The following is a 19542-nucleotide window of genomic DNA, read 5'->3' as shown; positions in this document are numbered from 1 at the left end:
CTGAGGAAGACTCTGGAGCAGTCGGCAGTGATTCCGGTGATCCGTAGGCACCATTCCCAGGATGAGCAAGAGTTCAGTCTTCCCAACGTTGAGGGTGAGGTAGTGGGCGGACATCCAGGCAACACCCTATCCAGATGTGACATCATAATGGTACCTGCATTAAGTGTGATGTGATGATACTTACAATAGAGAATGGGCGGCTAATGTTTAATGGGTCTCTACTGCCAACAGGTGCTTCCTGTCCAAAGTGGATAATGATTTGGGTGTGACCATTTGATTTATGCAACTTGACATATACAGTATTGACAAACCCTAATCTGTGGTTTAGGACAACTCTAAATAATTCTAAGACAGGACTGCTTAATAGGATGGAAAGATTTTATTGGGGGAAAAAAAATTGGCAACAAGTTGTCTATAATTTCATGTACTTGAGTCACCATTATTTTCCACACGTGATCCATAACCATGATCAATATGAAAGCGTTACTGCTCCAAGGACGTTCGGTAAGCATGACTCGAATCTGAAAGAATGATTAATCAAAAAACTACCAAATAGTACCAAATAAAAAATATATTTACAAGTATAAAATTACACCAGATCTGCGGTATATTAAATGTTCATGTATTTACAGTATAAAGTACAGCAGCTTGAAGCAAAAACAAGACGGGGAAAAAAAAATCTCACTTCACTTCAGAGAAAAGCAGAGGCCATTGAGTGTATATACTGAGCACTTGGGAGGAAAAGTAGTAAAACACTGACAGATTTATGAACTGAACAGCCAAGCCTATTACCAACACTGAAGTCCATGTTAGTCGTTACGGTACAAACATCAAACATTAGAAATAATAAAAAAGGGGGGGGATGGGGGGCACTGGGCGGCTCGTTCGGATAAGGCACCACGCTGTGGTGCACGGATGAGCCTCACGGGCTCGGACCGAATCCGGACCGTCCCGGTGCCGACTGGCCAGTAAGCAGGGCGATGCACAGTTGGCGCCTGTGTCGCCCAGGCTGGGGGTGGGGGGTTTCAGTGCCATAGGGATCCACGTTTCGTCGCTCTTTAGCGCCCCCCACAGGCCGATGCGAGCGCTCGTCAGACTGCAAGGCAGAACTGCATACGAAAGGTGTTCCTCCAATGCCACTCTGCTTAGCCGCAGTCTTCGACATGAAAAACAGCGGCTGGACACCGTGGGATTTGGTGGCACGTCTGTGGACATCCTGGCTCACGGATTTGGCAGGGTGGTCCGCGTATGGGGCAGCTGTGGTTACACAGAGTTGGACATTCTAGTTTGGGGTGGACACATAATCCCGAGTTGCTTGGCAAATTGGGGGGGGGGGGAGGAAACCCCCTTTAGAAAAGAGGGGAAATTTTATCTCATAAGAAGATGAGAATCGCAGATCCCTGTAAAATTGAGCCCAGACCAAAATCTCACAGCGAGGGCTCAAATCTTCAGGATTTATCACATCTTGATTCAACTATGACTTCTGAAGAAACAACAGTCCATATTCCAGTCCCTTTGGTCAACAGTTTCAGAACATCAAGCACAGTGTGAGCACTTGGTGCATTCTGGGTAAATGAGTTCTATCACAGAAATCCTCTCTGGGGTGGTGGGTGGGGGGGGGCAAGGCGCGAGCTCTGTGGCGGGACCGGTCGGACTTCCTGGGGCATTTTCACCGGAGAAGGGGCACTCTGGCTTTAGGAATGGAGTGACTGAAACAGAACAAATTAGGACGGCGAGTGAGTCGCTCTGCAAAGGGGTCCACTTCCACAGCACAAGTACTGCCAGCTCATCTAGCATGCTGCCATGACAACTGCAAAAAAGACACCACGAGACTGTGGGGACCCCCCCCATTCTAAAGGGGAGCAGGAAGAATCAGTCTATTTGTTCACTGCCCCCCCCCCTCCCCTCCCCATCCCGGGAACTGGAGATAATTTAATATCAAGACACTTCAAACCCTGTTTAAATAACATTAGCAACCAGATACCATGCAGTCTTAGAACAGAAGGAGCAAAGCCGGTCGACACTAGAGCGAGCGAGAGAGAGAGAGAGGCATCTGCACGTGTTAATGCAGCAGACAGGCAAGCATCGAATAGGAGAAAAGGGGTACCATAGTCGGGCAAAGCGAATCGACTGCAAAGAGCATCGAGTTTTCCTTCCCCGCACCACATGGTGTCTGCTGAAAGGAAGTGGGGAGGGAGGGAGGGTGAGAGAGACAGAGAGAGAGAGGGGATGGAGGAAAGAGTCATTTTTGATGAAGTGCAACAATTTCCTGTCAGCCACACCCCCCCCCCACCCAACCACCCCTCCCTGACCCTGATCACACGCAGTCCTGAGAGCAGTTGGCAGAACAGGGCGAGAGAAGCAAGTTGCTGCTGCTGGGCACCAGAACGGAGACGCTACATGCACTGCCAGACGCCAGGAAACAGGAAGAGGAAGTGCCGCCTTTCATTTCCGCCTGATCAACGACAGAGAATATGAGGCCCGGAGAAGGGGGCGGAGCCAAGCAAAGGCAGGGGGGGGCGGAGCCCCGGTTGATTGACTTACTGAATGAGACAGACTCAGGCCCTGCCCACTAAGCAGGCCGTGTGAGGGGGAATCTGGGTCCGCCTCCAAGGGGCGGAGCTGCAGCTGGTGGTTGGCATTAATGGCGTTTAGGTTGCCGGTCTGGGCGGCCATGTTGTCTACGGCCCTACAGCCAGCCCGCGCCCCTCCGTGCTCCCACCAGTCCTGGTCGCTAGCCACTACGTTCAGGTTGCCTAGAGACCGGGCCAGCCTCGTGCTTAACAACCGGCTGCAGAAGGGAAGACAGTCACACCGGGGTTAAAATCCAGCACACTCCCCCGAGAGAGAGACCCTGGCCCCGCCCAGTCTGCTGCAAACTTACCATGACGACACATTCAGCTCTTGCACAATGATCCCTGTATGAACATGCAAGAATGTATGACAAAAAAATCTGAACAAAAAAAAATTTTTTTTTCCACCAGTGAATTTTAAGTGGATTCTGGTCCTGAAGTGTTTCAGTTCATGTAAAATTTAGATTAAGGTATGTTTCCACATACTCAGAGTACCGTCTATCCACCCAGATAGTTTCGCTGAGATTTGAAAAGTTTTATAGATACCCGCTGCAACTTTCCTTCATTTGATAATTGGGCGAATTGCCCCGTTAAGTTCTGAAGAACACCAAAAAAAAACTGTCCTGTAGTCTGTAATTTGAGAGCCCTGATTTGGGCAACGCCCTTGGGCAGGGCACTGGCGAAACCCCACCCACCTGTCCAGGTCGGTGTTCCCCAGGGACGATCGCGTCCTCTTGCGCCCGTCCGCGCTTTTGGGCAGGCTGGCCGACTTCGCCTGGCAGCCCCGCAGGATGATCCTGTGGGGGACGAACGTTAGGCGAACGTTAGGACAACGCCAGAGGAACGTGTCATCTGAGGCCTCGCAGCCCTGCCTTCAGAGCAAAGCAAAATTTAAACAGATTTTTACTGAACGAGGAAGACGAGGAGCCTCTTCGTTCCAGCTCCTGGTGGGCGATTTCGCCTTAATATCAGCAACTAATTCAGACCCAGGAAACCAGGGGAGGAGAGTCAACTGTGTGACTGCCCATTTAAATCCATCGATTAAGTACCAGGTAACAACAAGAACCAGCAGACCCTGCAGCCCACCAGGACCAGGAATGAAGATCACCGCTCTGCAGAAACAGGCTGCCATAAAAATTATATACATGCACATAAATATTTACCGTAGCGACTGCGATGAAGACCTGGTATGAATTTTATTCTCTTCCAATCTGCAAAATATCAGGAACAAAGCAGCATTAAAATAAATTAAAAAATGAAATTAATATGGTCCAATACACAGTGCGCAGGAAAAGCAGCTGAAGCAGAGCCACAGGAGGGGGACGAGGGGGGGGTGGGGTGGGGTGGGGTGGGGTGAGCAGGTGCACCAATCTCTGATCATATTTGGCACCGATCCCACCCCCAAAAATGAGTAAAACCCTCTCACAGAGAGAGGGGCAGGCAGACCAAAACACACGGAATAATGTGAACGTCTAGTCAAAGCCCATTTAGCGTAATGTGAATTATTTCATTTTAAAACGTTACACCAGAAGGTGATAAAGGAGCGTTGAGTCAATTTTGGTTTCTGGAATCATTAAGAACCCCCCTGTAGTTAATGTGATCTGGCGTTCTTGGTGAAAGCGGTGAACACCGTCGCATGCTGCCTCTGGAACCTCACCAGCCCCCCCACAATGAAATTAAACCAACAAGATGCATTGTGGGTATATATATAAAATAAAAAAAAGAGCTGGGTCAAATCAAAATGAGCAGCCTGGGAAAATACAGCTATGCATCACAGGAGGAATGAAATGGATTAAGGCGTCACTCCCTGTCCACACAGGAAGTTACTCCCTGGTCAAACATGTACACTGACACTTAGGCCCCTCTAGTCATGGGTGGGGAAAAATGGCTATAACCCTAAAATCCAAATCACTGGGCCAACATTCACACTTGTTTTGGGACAGAATTCTACGGAAGCCATTTTGCTCATATTGACAATATAAACATACCATCAAAATGCAAATGCAGAGTTGAAAAATTTTCTTGGAATATTGTAACATCACAGACTTGAAATACTACACAAATGAGTTATGGCTGTGATCATAATCGGATTTCTGATTAATCTCATTATAGGGATGTTTGGGAATCTCAGGGAATAAACTCAACTCATCACTGCCTAGTACAAAGTTGTAAAAACCACATAGGTGGCCTTGGAGATACAATATTCCCAACTTAAAAATTTCATCAGTGAATATCCAGGTGTACAAATATATAAACCAGGAACTTACAAGTAAAGTACACTTAAGCAAACAGTGCAATTCTGTTAAATTACACACAGTATGGAATGTTGTTGGATTCATCTTAAACTGGAAATCTGTATTATGTCATTAGTCATCGTTAGTGTAGGTTAGGAAAAATACATGAGGAAAAAGTTTGCATTCCCAAAGCTCAAAAGGAAGAACAGCTCAGGGCAGGGGGCAAAGGAAGTATGCAAATTAAGGGGCGTGGTTTAGAAAATGGGAGCAGGGCCAGTGGGGGAAACTTACACCAATCAGGGGTATGCTCCAAGGGAAGGGAAGGAGAGGGGGGCGGGACCAATCGTTACAATCCTAACCCGTCTATAGAGAAATGCAGGATGGAAGTGGGGGGGCCAAACACTGTCCACCAGAGGACAAGGCTACACAGTGAAGACACCAGCATGACTGCCTGCCATCTAGGAGGAGGAGGAGGAGGGGACACATTCAAAACAAGACACCAAAAGACAAATAAACAGAACAAGACCACTAAAGAAATGAGCAGATCCAGAACTAGACCACAAAAAGAGAAAAAGTAAAGGGGAGAGACGAGACAGAAATCCAGCCAAGAAATAACTGAGACTGGCCGTGTTTCCAGAGCCTCCCACTCAGCGTCCGATTCGCCGATTCCTCGACCTTCACACCGCTACGCGCACGGCACCCGGCCAATCAGTGCACGCCGTGGGAATCGGCGAATCTGAGCTGCGAGACGCCCTCAAACCACAACCCCCCACTTTTTTTTTTTTTACCGCCATCCCCACTGTGAGACTGGGCCAGAACGACACTGCGTTTTTAACTCACTCAGAACTCTCAGAAGAACCGACCCTAAAAACCAGACCCCCTCCCACCAGCAAGCTGAGTGGAGATTCAGACCGCAGCTACAACCCAACTCTGGATCAGCGCTTGGGGTTCAGAGCCTGCCAGCACACCTCACCAGCCAAGGTCCCGGCAAACCAGGAGGTCCCTGTGGAGCCAGTTTCTCCCGAAGAGGTTTCCAGCCCTAAGGACTCGGCCTACATTTCCCAGCATGCTCCAGGGCCTCATATGGCCTTTAGACTGGAAACGCCAGCATTTCTCCGCCCCATTGTCTGTGCTTCTTATCGCGACGCCAAAGGCTTGACTGGCGGAAACTTTCGGTGGGGGGGGTGGGGGAACGGCCGTCAACTTGTTCGCCATTCTGTCCACACCCCCCGGGCAAGAAAGGGGGGGTGGGGGGGGGCTCAAGTAATAGAGGACGGAGTTTTAAACAGCCTCCATAAATCACAGAGATAACACCCGGCTGGAAAGGCACCAGCTTGTCGCACAAGCTTCGTTTTGGGCTCTGTGTGTGTGTGTGAGAGAGAGAGAGAGAGCGAAAGAGTTGTGGTTGACGGGTTTCCAACTTTCCTCAAATAAATCCTCCTTAAAACATGGAAGAAATGTCAAGATCCCAATCAATCCTGCCTGCTTCTGTGTGTGTGTGTGTGTGTGTGTTTGTGGCTGAAAATGATTCAGGAGAACCAGTGCGCTTTGGTACAATGTGGCTGGCAAATAATTTTTTTCCCTGATTATGAAGATTATGCCATGAATGCATTTGGTTTCTTCAGAAATACGTCAAATTAGTGCCTGACCCAGTCACACAGTGGAAATGGCACCAATCTCACCAAATTTTCATCCCCCCCCTCCCGCCCCTATAAGGGATGGAAACAGTTTGGGGGTAATGGTACAACACAGCCATAAAGAATATATTACACAGAGCATACACAATTACACAGTGGCCATGCATGTTCGATGTTAATGGTTTCCTTCATGCAAAAGGAGAAACAGGTTAAACAAAAAATTAGATCTTTCAGTAAATCCAGTCTGCTGTCTAAACCACTGCATGCACCTCCACCCTTGAAGTGACAAAAAACCCCCCCAAAAAACGATGTGACATTTTAAATTCTACAAGCTTTCAGGGAACCAAACGAAAAACCGAAAAGCTACTTGACAGTCAGATGAAGGAAAGACATTATGCATGCGACGTCCTGCTGAACACAGTTCCTGGGTTTGATTTTCTCAGAGAAGCACATTCAGTTCCTGGGAGCCAAAAAGGACTGAAGAGAACTGGTTTAAAAAAAAAAATTAAAAAAAAGGAAGAAAAAAAAAAACAACTCTACACAGGGTTTAAAGATGAAGCCATTTACACGACATCAGAGCCGTGCTTATCGGTCGAGCGACAGGCCCGTCTACTTCAGCCACTCGCTCGACGTCGACGGCGTGCTTGGCAGAGATAAGTGAGCCCCCCTTTCACTGCGAGAGGGGGCGGAACGGTCTCGCGGAAACCGAGCATACGGGCGAACTTTAAAATTACGTACAATTTGAGCGTCAGACAGAAACGGGCCATCGTTTCGATCGCTACACGCGGCAGTCGATATTTCCTGTCGTGACGAGCACAGCCGTGAGAACCGGACTACAGCTCCATCACTCAAAAGCATTCACAATTATTCACAGTTTGTCACTTCGCAGTTAAAGGCAGTGCATTCATTCATTCATTAGCAGGGCCATAGGCAGCCAACTTTAATGTTTTAATAGCACTTACCTGCATGATACAAAAACCTTACTCCCCCCCCACCACCCCCCTCCCCCCCTCAGTTTGGGGTACCCCTTCCTAGCTTTTCATCGCCACCCAACACTCAGCCCACACGGAGCTGGGGAAGGCACAGCATGTTAGAACCGTCTGCCTGTGGGGGAGGGGTTAGGGGGGTATAATAAAATAATTTAGAACAGTGGTAACCGACCCGGTTCCTGAAGATCTACCATCGAGCAAGCTTTCATTTCGACTCCAATTTGGCACGCCCGATTCTATTAATCAGCAGCTCGACAAGATGTGTTGCTGTCGAATGAGGTGCGCTGTGTTAGGGTTGGAATGAAAACCTACAGGACGGTGGATCTCCAGAAACAGGATTGGTTCGTCGCTGAGGCAGAGCCGCACTCATTGGACAGGCACAGTGCCATGGGCGGGAGCAAGCGATGTCCGGTTTCGTGGACGGAACCCCACCGTAGTTCTATGACTGCTCGCGAAACCAGGGTCACACCCTGGTCAGCCAATCAGACAGCAGCTCACTTTAAGCCAATGCGCTCGAGTGGGCTCTCTCACTGCCAGTGATCTCTAAGCATCCTGGCCACCCTTAAATTTTCCCAGTGTGGGGTTCCTGGATGGGACAGTGTCGAATGGAATGGGAAAAGGAGAAACCTCATAGGCCATGTCACCAACTCTCATTTTTTTTCTGCTTTTATTTAAAAAAATGAAAAATGAATAAATACCCTCCTGTGTGAAAATAAACCAGAGACTGACCCCAAGGAGAGAGAGTGGGAGGAAGAGAGGGGGGGGTGCAGAGAGAGAGGGGGACAGAGAGGGATTGAGGGGGAGAGAGAGAGAGAGAGAGGAGAGAAAGTAAGAATGAAGGTGAATGAAATGGAGGGTGGGACCCAGTGGTTATCGAGACTCACGTGAGGGAGCCGGTGGAGGACCGCGCCTGCCTCTTGCTCTTCAGGGCCCGAAGCTTATCCCCCTGCGTCACCCCGTTCCTCTCGTCCTCATCGTTATACTGGAAACGCCACGAAACCCATTAAACTACATCTCCCAGAATCCCCACCATCTCCCACAACCCCATCCCTCCCCTCATCCTTACCCTGCAAAATGCCACAAAGCTTATTAAACTACTTCGCTTAGAATCTGCATGATCACACTCACACACACACACACACACACGCCACATTTGTCCCTCACGTGTTCAGCCTCCTGCCTCCCCGATGTCCGGTTCTTGTTGCTCCCGTTGATGGAGATGTCGTCCACCCCGGACAGGATCCTGGTGACGGCCATCTTGTTCAGGCAGTTCTCCTGCTCCATCTTCTCGCGATAGCGATCCCCTTCTGCCCAAAGGCCGGCTTGTTTTCTGCAGACACAATTCCCCATCAATTATTCACTCATTTCTGGTGAAACTGTTGAGGGACAACTACAGAAGAAACAGGTAGCGTTTAATGGTAAAGATACATGCAAGCTAGGCATATACATGTAGAATTTTAACTAATATAAAGAGATAAACAATATTTCAGTTAATTTTTTGATGTACTGCCATCATGTTTACAATGCCACCGCTCCCCTTCGCTCTACACAATCCAATAAATATGAAAAAAAAGCCCATTAATGACAAATTGATTCTCTCTCTTTGCCCCTCTCCTGCAGGCTCCCTCCCCCTCTCTCCCCCCCCCTCCCTCCCCAGTTCTCTCCCCCCCCTCCCTCCCTCCCCGGTTCTCTCGAGCACGCTCACTCCTCCACGTAGTTCTGCTGGGGCCCGATGATGGAGCCGGGCCTGCAGATTCGGATCCAGGCGATGGCCTCGGCGGCGGTCAGCCGGTAGTGCTTCATCATGTAGCAGGCAATCAGCGTGCCCGTCCGGCCCAGGCCGGCTGCGTGTGGGATGGGGGAGCACTCATTTACTCACTTCATTTAGTCACCAAGTCGTTCAGGAGAGCATGAAGCCCAAGCTTCCCCTACTTTCACTTAACGTTTTAACAACAGTAATAATAAATCTATATTTATATAATGATGTATGTAATGATAAATCATAAGCATATTTGTACGCCACGTTTCTTAAACTTAACGTATTTTATGAGATGCAAATGACTAAAATAAAACAGTCAGAAGTCGGAAGAAACGTTTTTTTTTTTTTTTAGAATTGCACAGTCAAGGGTGCTTGCCCAACGCAGACAGGCCTGCACTTATGTGTCTGAAGAGGGGGGGGGGGGGTGAAGAGTGAAGGGGGAAGTGAGAGGGTGGGGGCGGGGCAGGAAGCGGAGGTGCGCGTACCCTTGCAGTGCACCGCGACGGCCCCCTCCGCGTTCTCGCAGATGTTCATGAAGCGGTTGACGATGGCGTCGGTGGGCGTGCTGCCGTCCACGAAGAACAGGTCGTGGTGCTCGAACCCGGTGTCGGTGAACCGCCGCGAGTCGTACATCTTCTTGTTGAGCCGCACGACGGTGCTGACGCCGTGCTTCCTGAAGTAGGGGAAGTAGGCCTCGGGGGCGTGGAGAGGGTATCCTGTAGGGGGAGGGGGGCGGGGCAGAATATACCAAATGTCCAATCAAATCCTTGCCTGTACCGAACGTCCAATCGCATCCTTCCCTATACCAAATGTCCAATCACATCCTTCCCTGTGTTCAGCACTACAGGATCACCTGGCATCGCTCTCACCTCCCCCAATCAGCACGTACCGTTCTCAATTTTGCTCTTGGGATGAGGGCCACTGAAGGCCAAAAACTTCACCGGAATGATCCAGTTAAAGTCTCCATTCTCTGCCCTCTATGGGGACAAAAAAAATACAAAATGTGATTCAGTCTCAAGAAACCCTTTAAATATATATATATATTTTTAAGTAATAAATAATAAATTACCTCGTAATGTTCATACTCCTCAACATCGAATTTGGAGAAATCGAGCCACCCGAACTGCAAGGCCTAAGAGAGGGAGACACTGTGACTGCAGAAACCTGCATTTCACCCACACAGCCAAACAAAGCCATGGAACAAGTACTGCATGCTGAAGTAGACAATGGCCAGTGCCCACAGAAACATGCTTTCTGTTCACTTTCGTTACATGTAATGCAGCACGGGGATTTCCCCAGGTCACCCGCGACTCTAAAGGGAAATCCAGGAGATCGGACCTCGTGAGACTGTACCTTACTGATGGCTCGTAAACAGTCCAGGATGTTGAGGTTGTACATGCAAGTTCCAAACGAAGCATCTCTGTTCAAAAAAAAAAAAGGAAGAAACTGAAATATACAGTAACGTTGTACGGCATCTAAATGCTCACAAAATATGTTCGGGTCTCCTTTGTTGCTTATGTTTTGATATTGCCATTTTGTGCCCGTCAAACCTCTTGGTGTATTTGTTTGCCAAAAGTTCCATAAAAGCCATCCGCATTAATATTTCATAATAATACACAAAAACAGACTCATAATAAAAAAACAGACTCCTTTACATCAATCTACAGTGAGAGAGCACAGAGATGTGAGCACAGCAGCAAGAGAAAAATGCAGCAAGGGCTCCAAATTTCACAGAACAGATGTTCTTGCCCCGGCCATGAGGAAGCACCACCTGGAACAGGCGTCACCCTCACACGTCCCGTCCAATCCCGTCCCGTCCCATCCTGTCCTGTCCTGTCCCCTGTCTCCCTGCCCCCCCCCCCCCCCCGCCCCCTCCCGGACCGTGTGGAACAGGCCTCACCCTCACACGTCCTGTCCCATCCTGTCCCGTCCCGTCCCGCCCCGTCCCATCCTGTCCTGTCCCCGTCTCTCCCCCCCCCCCCCGCCCCCTCCCGGACCGTGTGGAACGGGCCTCACCTGAACGGCAGGTAAGTGGCATTTCGGGACACCAGCAGGCTGTACGCCTCCTCAGGAGACTTCTGCAGGTGCATCACCTGAAAGAGACACACGCAAACCTTAGGTTCTGGGTACGAATCCTGAAGAGGTCACATCAATGCACCGTCGCCGCGGTAACCACTGGAAGCACATTCCATTTAAAAAGGTCCTACTAATGAGTGCATTAGGGAAAGCTACTGCCTACCAAAAGCACTACAGTAAAATCACTTAGCAGGTGCCCCCAGCCAGAGCACAGTACTCAAAGTTAGAGCAACATCATCTTGGACATAAGGCAAGACACGATAATACAGTCAGAACAAAAGTGCAAAACTACAAAACTAGCCCTGCAATAAACAGTCATGAAACACTGCAAGTGCCATTTTGACAGAGATCACAATTACAACATGAATCATATTTATTTATGTATTTATTTTTTAGATGGAGTTGTCAGTGAATGGAACAGGCTGTCAGGTCATGCAGTGGACGCAGAGACCCTAAGGGTATTCGAATCCTCTGGTGTGCAAGCCAATGAGCCCAGATGGACTTAGTGACTCGTTCTCGCACCAGTGAGTAAACAGTCAGAAAAGTCAGCAGAGTTCAGGGTCCTCCAGCAGATAACCACAGAAGATAAGCCATCCCGCGGTACACTTTCAAATTAGCTTTCATTTATCACTTGCAATGGCCGAGCTGCGTTTGCAGTAATCAATGAATGTTTGTGTTAACCACAGTAATGCGAGTTAATAATGTTGCATTGATGGCCAATTAATGAGCCATTAGCAGGAAGTATCGCTCGCCTTTTCCGAAAGGCTGTGGTGGGGGGGGGAGGGGGTAAATATCCGTCCAATTAAAAAGGCCACTCTTTTATTACACATAAATCAGCGTGCTACACAATGATCCACTGCCTAGCAGACGGCCGCAGTCGATGGAGATTGTTTAGCAGGGCCTGGCAGATTGGACTCGACCCGGCTCTGTCGGGGACTCGGACAGCAGTCTGTACACAAGCTTCACCGCCTTGGCTTCGCTCACAGCCGGCGCACAGCTGAACTGTCCAAGGACAAACCGATATAAGGCAGGTTTGTGAAATGCATGCACAGCACACACACACACAAGCGCACACACAGTGTACACACACAACCAGCACTAGGGGAACCAGTGAAGTCAATATGATTTCATCTGGCGATAAAAGCGAAGTGCTCAACGTAATCTAAAGCAATCTACCGCCTCCACCACGGCTGCGACAGCCTCCGGCGTCAGAAACGTAAAGAGGAACGCGCCGATCTCTGCACTCTTCGGTACCGCAGTCAGTAACCACAGAAGAAGAACAGACTGACTGACGACCAGAAGTCGACGACTCCTCCCCTCTGGCCCTCACCGGGTCAAATACGGGGCCGTTTCCCCCCCACACACCCGCACCCCCATTTTAAGAGGACTTTCCGTTTCTCCGTTCACCTGCTCGCGACCTGACAGCCCCGAGGCGACTCATCACGTTAGCCGCCATTATCGCGTGAGGCTAACCCGATTCCAGCAGTGCAGTGCGCCAGTGACCACAACAACAGCGTGACTCAACTGGGCGTTGCGTACACACGCTCTGCGGTTTAAAGTGTCTGGTTGTGTTGTGGGCGGCAACCGGACGGCAGAGTCGACACACAAAAAGGCCGCCGTCTGTCAGGAAACCGAGCCAGAGTTTGCTTCTCGTCATTTATTCAGCTCAATCGCTTATTTTCTCAGGCCATTTTTATTTTTTTTGGCTAAAGTGGTGAGCTGCAGCTGGAAGCTTCACACGTATCCGTGGCGACATCCTTTCCCGCTGGTCTGATATAACCGCGGCTCGCCATTGGTGGAGACTCGGGCATTTCAGAAAGTAGAGGCAGAATGATTGGCTGGAATGAAAACCAGCGTACAAATCCCCCCTCCCCCCCCACCCCGAGGAATGAAGCTGCACACCTGGTCAAAGGTAAGCCCGGCGGGGCGCTGTCAGCACCCAGGAGGGCCCCAGGTGATTACCGACAGCCTCAGATGACCCCCGCCCCCCGCCCCTCCTCCTCTTTTCCAATCGACTAGCAGCCGTTTTCTGCATAGTGCTGACCACTCAGCAAACCGCAAAATAAACCTGCTAAAAATAACCTGCCCTCAGGGCCCCAACAATACAGCGCGGAGCGGAGCGGAGCAGGGCCGGGCAGGCGAACCCGGGTCTTACAGGATGGCACGAACACTTCAGCTCAAATTAAACCCGCAGTTTATTACTGCTGGTGTAATTAGCCACTTATCCTGACCGAATGCACACCCACCGACTAATATATATATCACATTACGAGCTGATAAATGCATAACATTTGGCTGCAATCTTAACAGAAAAATTTTATATAAAAACAAAAAATTTCTTAATTTACTTTTCATTTGGAGCAGAAGCCTTTGCTGAATGAACACACACACACACACACACACACACACAGTCTCTCTCTCCCTCTCACACACAGTCTCATGCACTTGCACGCACACATGCACACACGGTGTGCTGATGTTCCCCCAAAAGGTCATGCCAATGCAAACATTTGCATACTTACAGCATAGGAGCCAATCAGATATGCTGCATTTGCCTGCTTCTTCTGGTCACCGCAAGTGTAGAATATTATTTTTTTCTTTGCAAGGGTGAAAGACTGTTGGAGAGACAGAGAGGGGGAGGAGGAAAGAAAAAGTTTGTTTGATTTGAGGAAAACATTGCTGCAAATACCCACTATAATGTTACAGATCAAGACCTGCAGCCAACGCCTGCACACGGAAGTCAAGACTCAACGTCCTCATCTCTGACCTTTACCAGACAAACCTTTAACCATGTTAATGTTTAACCAACTGCTCCCCTTGGAAATGTGCCCGGCTGTTTGGCTAACAGGTGACATTATATTTCATCAAATAAATCAATGGGAAAACTTACTTTAAAAGAAAAAAAAAAAAAACTAAATATAAGGTGGGTCATGAAGAAAATGCTAAAAATAAAACTTACAGGCTGTAGAATTTTTTTAAAAACAATGCACGCTGTATATTTACAATGTACATAGAACATTGGAGGTTTTACAAGAGCAGCTTTGGTGGGGAGCAATTGCTTATGAGGAGGATTATTAAAGCAAAGCAAGCAAAAAAAAAAAAAACCGACCAAGGTCGCATAAGGCTAGGCTCAATTAGCCTTAAACGACGTACACATGCACCCCCGAAAATAATGAATTTAATTCGTTATGCTATGCAATGATTTGAGCACGTGCTTTTTGCTGTAGCCAAGATATCATCCAACCCTCGCCCCGTTAACGTCAGCGAACCTGAGCACATCGCCACGGATAATGAATGGCTCGAGACAAACACAGCCGCCGTTCCCACAGAATGTTCCCAGGCCAGAAGATCCGACTTCCTGCCCTTTAAAATGCATAAAACTGGATGGCGACAACGCAGCGAACCCACCAAAGTTCTCGGGTTTTCTTGGGAGCAAAGTTTCGACTCTTCACACGGTTATAGTACTGGATTCCTGTCTTGAGCAACCTGACGCGCGGAGGCCACGCACTTACCTTCAATTTCTTGGTGAGCTTGCAGCAGAAGCGGTAAAACATCGCCAGGTTGAGCGGACCGAAGTCTGCATAGAAACTGCCAATAAACACACAAAACAGAAAATGACATTCATTTCACCCCCGTTCTATAGCATTCATAAAAGACTTACTCCAGTGAAAATAATTTGCTGAAATGCGCATTAGGCCTGACGAAAAACCTACACAGGACACATATTGGACAATAAACACGTTTTAACAGTTGTCAGTAAATTAATTAAAATTCAATCATACGATTTAAATTTGATCACTGAAACGGGAGCTTATCCAAGCATGTGCATTACAATAACAATGTTAAAATGGTCGGCCAGTTCAGATACAATATCGTTCTGATGTTACAACCTCATTCACTGCAATCTCAGGAGAGGCCCAGAGCAATTTCCGGTGCCCAATACTTGCTTTTCATATGAGAGTTCCTCGTCGATACAAAAGTAATGCCTTTCTGGTGTGCTTTTCACTTTCTGCTGGAGAACGGCAAAATAGAGTTGATCTAAAAGTGAGAGACAAAACGAGAGACGTTAGGAAACTTTGAACGTGACTATTTTGGGGCTACTACCGTTTCCATTGGATACGGAGGTGGAAGCGCCACACAAGCGTTAAATCCAAGAAAGACACATTAAAGCATGTAAGAATCGGGCTCTACAACAAAACACAGCCTATTAGTCGATCTTAAACGGCGAAAAAAGTACACTGTCACTTGCCACTTCACAGTTACTTTCTCGTTCAGATTTGAATCAAGTTTCCGGAAGCTTCAAAAGATTTACTGTCACTGACTTGTCACAACCCGCTCAGGTTGTTCACTAGAATTATACCATCTAGTGAGGGAGAGGCCAAGCCAGTTTCCAAATCTTGCACTTACCTTTGATGAATTCAATAGCGTTGTGCAGCCGATTGTCCTCCATAGTTTCGAGTAGGCTGTATGTCCTTGCAAGAGACTACTTGCAACAAAGTTGCTTTTCGATCTTAATTCTTAAAGATCAAAGATCAGAACAAATGAGCCTGTATAAGCCAACTAGCATTGAAACGAAGTCGTCATATGGGCGATACTTTAAATCTTGTTTAAAATAAAAAAATGATGTCAACTTAAATGAGGCGTACCTTTAACGTTAGCGATGTAAGCGTTTAAATTGCTATCTAGACATGCAACGGCTATCTACGCAACGCCAAATAACAGGAAATGCAGCGCGCAGTAGTCTACGGTTATTCAAAGAAAAACTAGTTATTCAGATGTCGAGGCGACATGCAAAGTGCATAGATCCTGTTTAATTTATTTCAGTGCCCCGCTGTGGACAGACAAAAGCAACAGTACTACACGAGCGAATGCACGAGAGGACAATCTTCTGCTGGGTTGCCACTTCGTATCACACGCTAGAAAAGTAGAAGCCGCATACCAAACCCCCCCCCCTCTCTCCGCCCAGGGTCTGAAACTCATTTAGCACCTCCTCCGATGTGCTTCGGGTGTACCCGATTGGCTGATCGGTGCAGCTCGGCCTATCCCGTTGAGCCACTCCACCGCCAATCATTTCGCGCAAATGGTTCAGAATTTCAAGTTCTGCGGAGGAGACACGGGATATTCTAATTGGAACGCTGCCCAAGCCGTTGCTAGGAGAAAAGCTGCGCTCGACCAATGGGAATTTACTTGTACTTCCAAAGTACTCCTGATTCCAGCTATTCAATTTCGAAGGGGTTGCGGGCCTAAGCGATTATATGGTTTATAGAGAGAATGAGAGCGTCGGATTATGTTTCTTTGAATAATTAATACAATGCAGATATCATGTACAAATAGAACCTTAGGCTACACGTGGCCATTGGGGTTAAATCAGTGAAAAGGCTATTTTAAAATCATGTTTTGATTACGCCATCCAATGCGTTTCATCTACATAGCAAACTACAGTGAGTATACGCCAATATATGTTAAGTCTGTCTGGTGAGCTGAATTAGCCTAATTTAAAAATTCACCATGAAGTCTACATGTAAGTTCCACGTAGGCCGACTGTTGTATAATAATGTTTAGAGTAATTTTCTCCAAACGAAACAAATGCATGCGTTCTGGGCTTTTTTTTGCAGGAAGACCATATAAAAGAATTAAGCCAGCGTTACGCAATAAAATAATACTGTCGTTTTTCAGTTTATTTTAGTTACCAGGGAAATTAAGTTAAACCATATTGTCTAATAATTTTGACCAGAAATGCAGATTAATTATGTTGGGCCTGTGATTTACTTTTGTGATTAAAGTTGACCTTCGTACATACAAGGATGCCATTGTGATTTCAAATTCCAGGATCAATGTGGTGACATTCAATGCCCTTAGAAACGTCAAGACCAATCCCTAGTTTAAGCAGGCAAAAATGTTAAGTTTGAAATTTCTTCATTGTTCAGAAATGGGGAAATTTAAAATGACTAAATTGATATTCACAACAAATTTATATATTAACAGAATGAACATACAATTTCTCATAGACACATGTTGCAAGCTACTGATATTTAAAAATCACAACATATAGTTTTTTAGGTTTCAATTTTTGAAAGAAAAAAAATGTTGCTAGATTCTATATCCCAGTAGCCTACGAAATCCGTAATGTTCCAATTTGGCAGAAAATCTGGGTCCTCTGCCACAGATCTAGTGGTGGGCTGGAGGAAGCTTCTTGGACTTGGCTGGGCGGTTAGACAGCTAGTGATAGCCGCCGTCACATCACCGCCTGGGGACCCCTTGCTCAAGGATGCCGCCCAAACAGCCTATTGATGGGGTCCAGTGAAACCCGTCAAGTGCGCAAACGGGCCTAGTCGATTCAGAACCCAAACGCTTGAAAAAATGGACCAGGACGAAAAAAAAAAAAAAAAGTATTGTCCTTTTACATGAGGATGCTTACATTTATTAACCTTTTTTGCCAGTATTCATAACTTTGCAAGACCTGTTTGCTAATGGGTATAAAGTTGCATCTGCACGGTGTTGTTCCACTTGCCCAGATTGTCGAATCGTAAATGAAATTATATAGGCTTACCCTACATCCCTTGAATTTCAATTGCTTAATTTCAGCCAACATAAACTATGTTATAAGCTTATTAACATTTTCTATATATATATATATATATATATGTATGATTTACATTTTTTCCCCTTTGAACAAATGGATCGTGGCCAGGATTTGTGAAATCTTGCGTCGGCGAAAGCTCTATTTCATGCATTTTATTTTAAAAATTTGTTAAAATCACCACGTGACTTCCATGTCATCGAGTGCAGGTCAGTAACAGAAAGCTGCACTTGCCTTATCTTGCAGTTGCAACACGCGCGCAAACAACCCAGTTTGAGAATCGGCAAGCAGCGGTGTTGGCAAAAGCTTAGACTTGATCTACTGGACAAATAAACTTCACGCAAGAAACTATGTTTCTTTTCTCGGCATAATCCGGACCGAAAGAGTCAGACTCAATTTCCATGCAAACATAAATCTTTGTCACATAATGAGGCATGGTTTTTCTCGATATAATACAGCCTCGACCTCAAAGATCCGCAAAAAATACGAAGAAAGCATAACGATGCACATTCGGCGTGGATACAAGAAATGATCTGGCCAGCCGAACATTACTTTCTGCAAGCTGCACGTTATCCTGGTTACATTTCTCAAGAGAGGAAATTCGATTGTTAGCTTACTGTAACAAATTGATTTGGAAGTTGCAAGCTTGCTATGTGAAACTGAACGCAGCAGGCACTGAAGATGTGCAGATGTAAACTCGATGATGCGATTAGCAATCCACTGGACGTATCCCACAGCCCAGTGCTAGCCGACGGTACTGAAATGTCACAAAAAACTACACATCCATCTAGAGTCTGAATAGTTTACCAGGGTTGGACGCATTTACTAGCGAAAACGGCTGAAGTCGCCATTTTAGGCCAAAAGCCGATGTTGGAATATATATATTTTTTATAATCAGGAAATATTTCCTGAAACTGAGATTTCCCCCCCCCCCCCCCCAGCAAATGTAACCAGAAGCGTCCGATAACCTCCGAGGTAAAAGGAGGGGGGGGGGGGGCGGTGATTGCATTTTCCGCTCTTACCAGTTATGCCAATGTAAATATCAGACCTCGGCTCCGCCTCCTCGCGTTTGGCTGCACAACGCTTTTTTCTCGCCTCCGGTCGCCTCCTTTCGGTTTTGCGCTTCATTCTTCTTTTACGAACGAGCCGGGATCATGTTTGAAAAGGTGTCCGAAAAGAAAAGAATAAGGAAAAAAAAAGTTTAAACACTCAAAGGCATTGAGGGGTTCGGCCGGTTGTGCACGCAGTACCTTCCGCCCGCCGACCACAGCCGTTATAATCCTGGAGCAGCTGTTCGCTGCAGCTCAGTATTTGTTCTGACGTCTGAAAGCGGGGCAAGTTTTGTATCCCAGACTCTGACGTCAGCAGCACCGTGGGTTCGCCGAAGTTTCAACATTTCCCATTTTACATATAGATAATGTGACGAAGCTATAGCCTACTCCACAGGCAAGGGCGTCAGGAATTGGCTAAACGCTTATCCATAACTGCAGTATAATTTATGCATAAACTAAACGCACAGTAATCATTCGTTATGCACAATATATAAAGAACGTATAGCCTGCATTGTAGCCTGTTTGTCTTCAACCAGAATACACGTTTCAGGAAATAATGTAAAATGTCTTCGATCACCAAGCAGACATATAGACTAGACATTACAAACCTTGAGTTCACTTTTGTTACATACAGAACAAAAT

The 19542-nt window shown here is 47.1% G+C and overlaps 2 protein-coding genes across 7 annotated transcripts in view; one reads left to right on the top strand and one right to left on the bottom strand.

Moving 5' to 3' along the window:
- Positions 1 to 364: 364 nt before the first annotated feature.
- cdc14b (cell division cycle 14B) lies at positions 365 to 19510 on the bottom strand. Of its 6 annotated transcripts, none has more exons than XM_035435912.1 (17): positions 18871 to 19510; positions 15216 to 15306; positions 14781 to 14856; positions 13791 to 13883; positions 11209 to 11285; positions 10546 to 10612; positions 10262 to 10324; positions 10082 to 10169; positions 9678 to 9908; positions 9139 to 9277; positions 8598 to 8763; positions 8318 to 8415; positions 3737 to 3784; positions 3269 to 3370; positions 2545 to 2791; positions 2108 to 2173; positions 365 to 1709 (listed from the first exon to the last, which is right to left on the bottom strand). In XM_035435912.1, exons 1-17 carry the CDS (start codon positions 18974 to 18976, stop codon positions 1695 to 1697), a joined length of 1773 nt encoding a protein of 590 aa, XP_035291803.1. In that variant the 5' UTR covers positions 18977 to 19510; the 3' UTR covers positions 365 to 1694. The 6 variants fall into 6 exon arrangements, with proteins under 6 accessions (XP_035291803.1, XP_035291805.1, XP_035291806.1 ...); XM_035435914.1 differs by lacking the exon at positions 18871 to 19510 and adding an exon at positions 15676 to 16516; XM_035435915.1 differs by lacking the exon at positions 2108 to 2173 and having other exon boundaries at positions 18871 to 18976.
- fbxl17 (F-box and leucine-rich repeat protein 17) overlaps positions 16628 to 19542 on the top strand; it is a 215967-nt gene continuing 213052 nt past the window's right edge. Inside the window, exon 1 of the mRNA XM_035435910.1 lies at positions 16628 to 16709. Coding sequence (XP_035291801.1) covers positions 16682 to 16709 — 28 coding nt within the window. The 5' untranslated portion in view covers positions 16628 to 16681. The remainder of the gene's footprint in view (positions 16710 to 19542) is intronic.

The sequence above is a fragment of the Anguilla anguilla genome, chromosome 10 (genome assembly GCF_013347855.1).
Source record: "Anguilla anguilla isolate fAngAng1 chromosome 10, fAngAng1.pri, whole genome shotgun sequence".
Classification (NCBI taxonomy): Eukaryota; Metazoa; Chordata; class Actinopteri; order Anguilliformes; family Anguillidae; genus Anguilla; species Anguilla anguilla.
The sequence above is the reverse complement of the archived record's forward strand: the minus strand, read 5'-3'. Positions and strand labels throughout refer to the sequence as shown.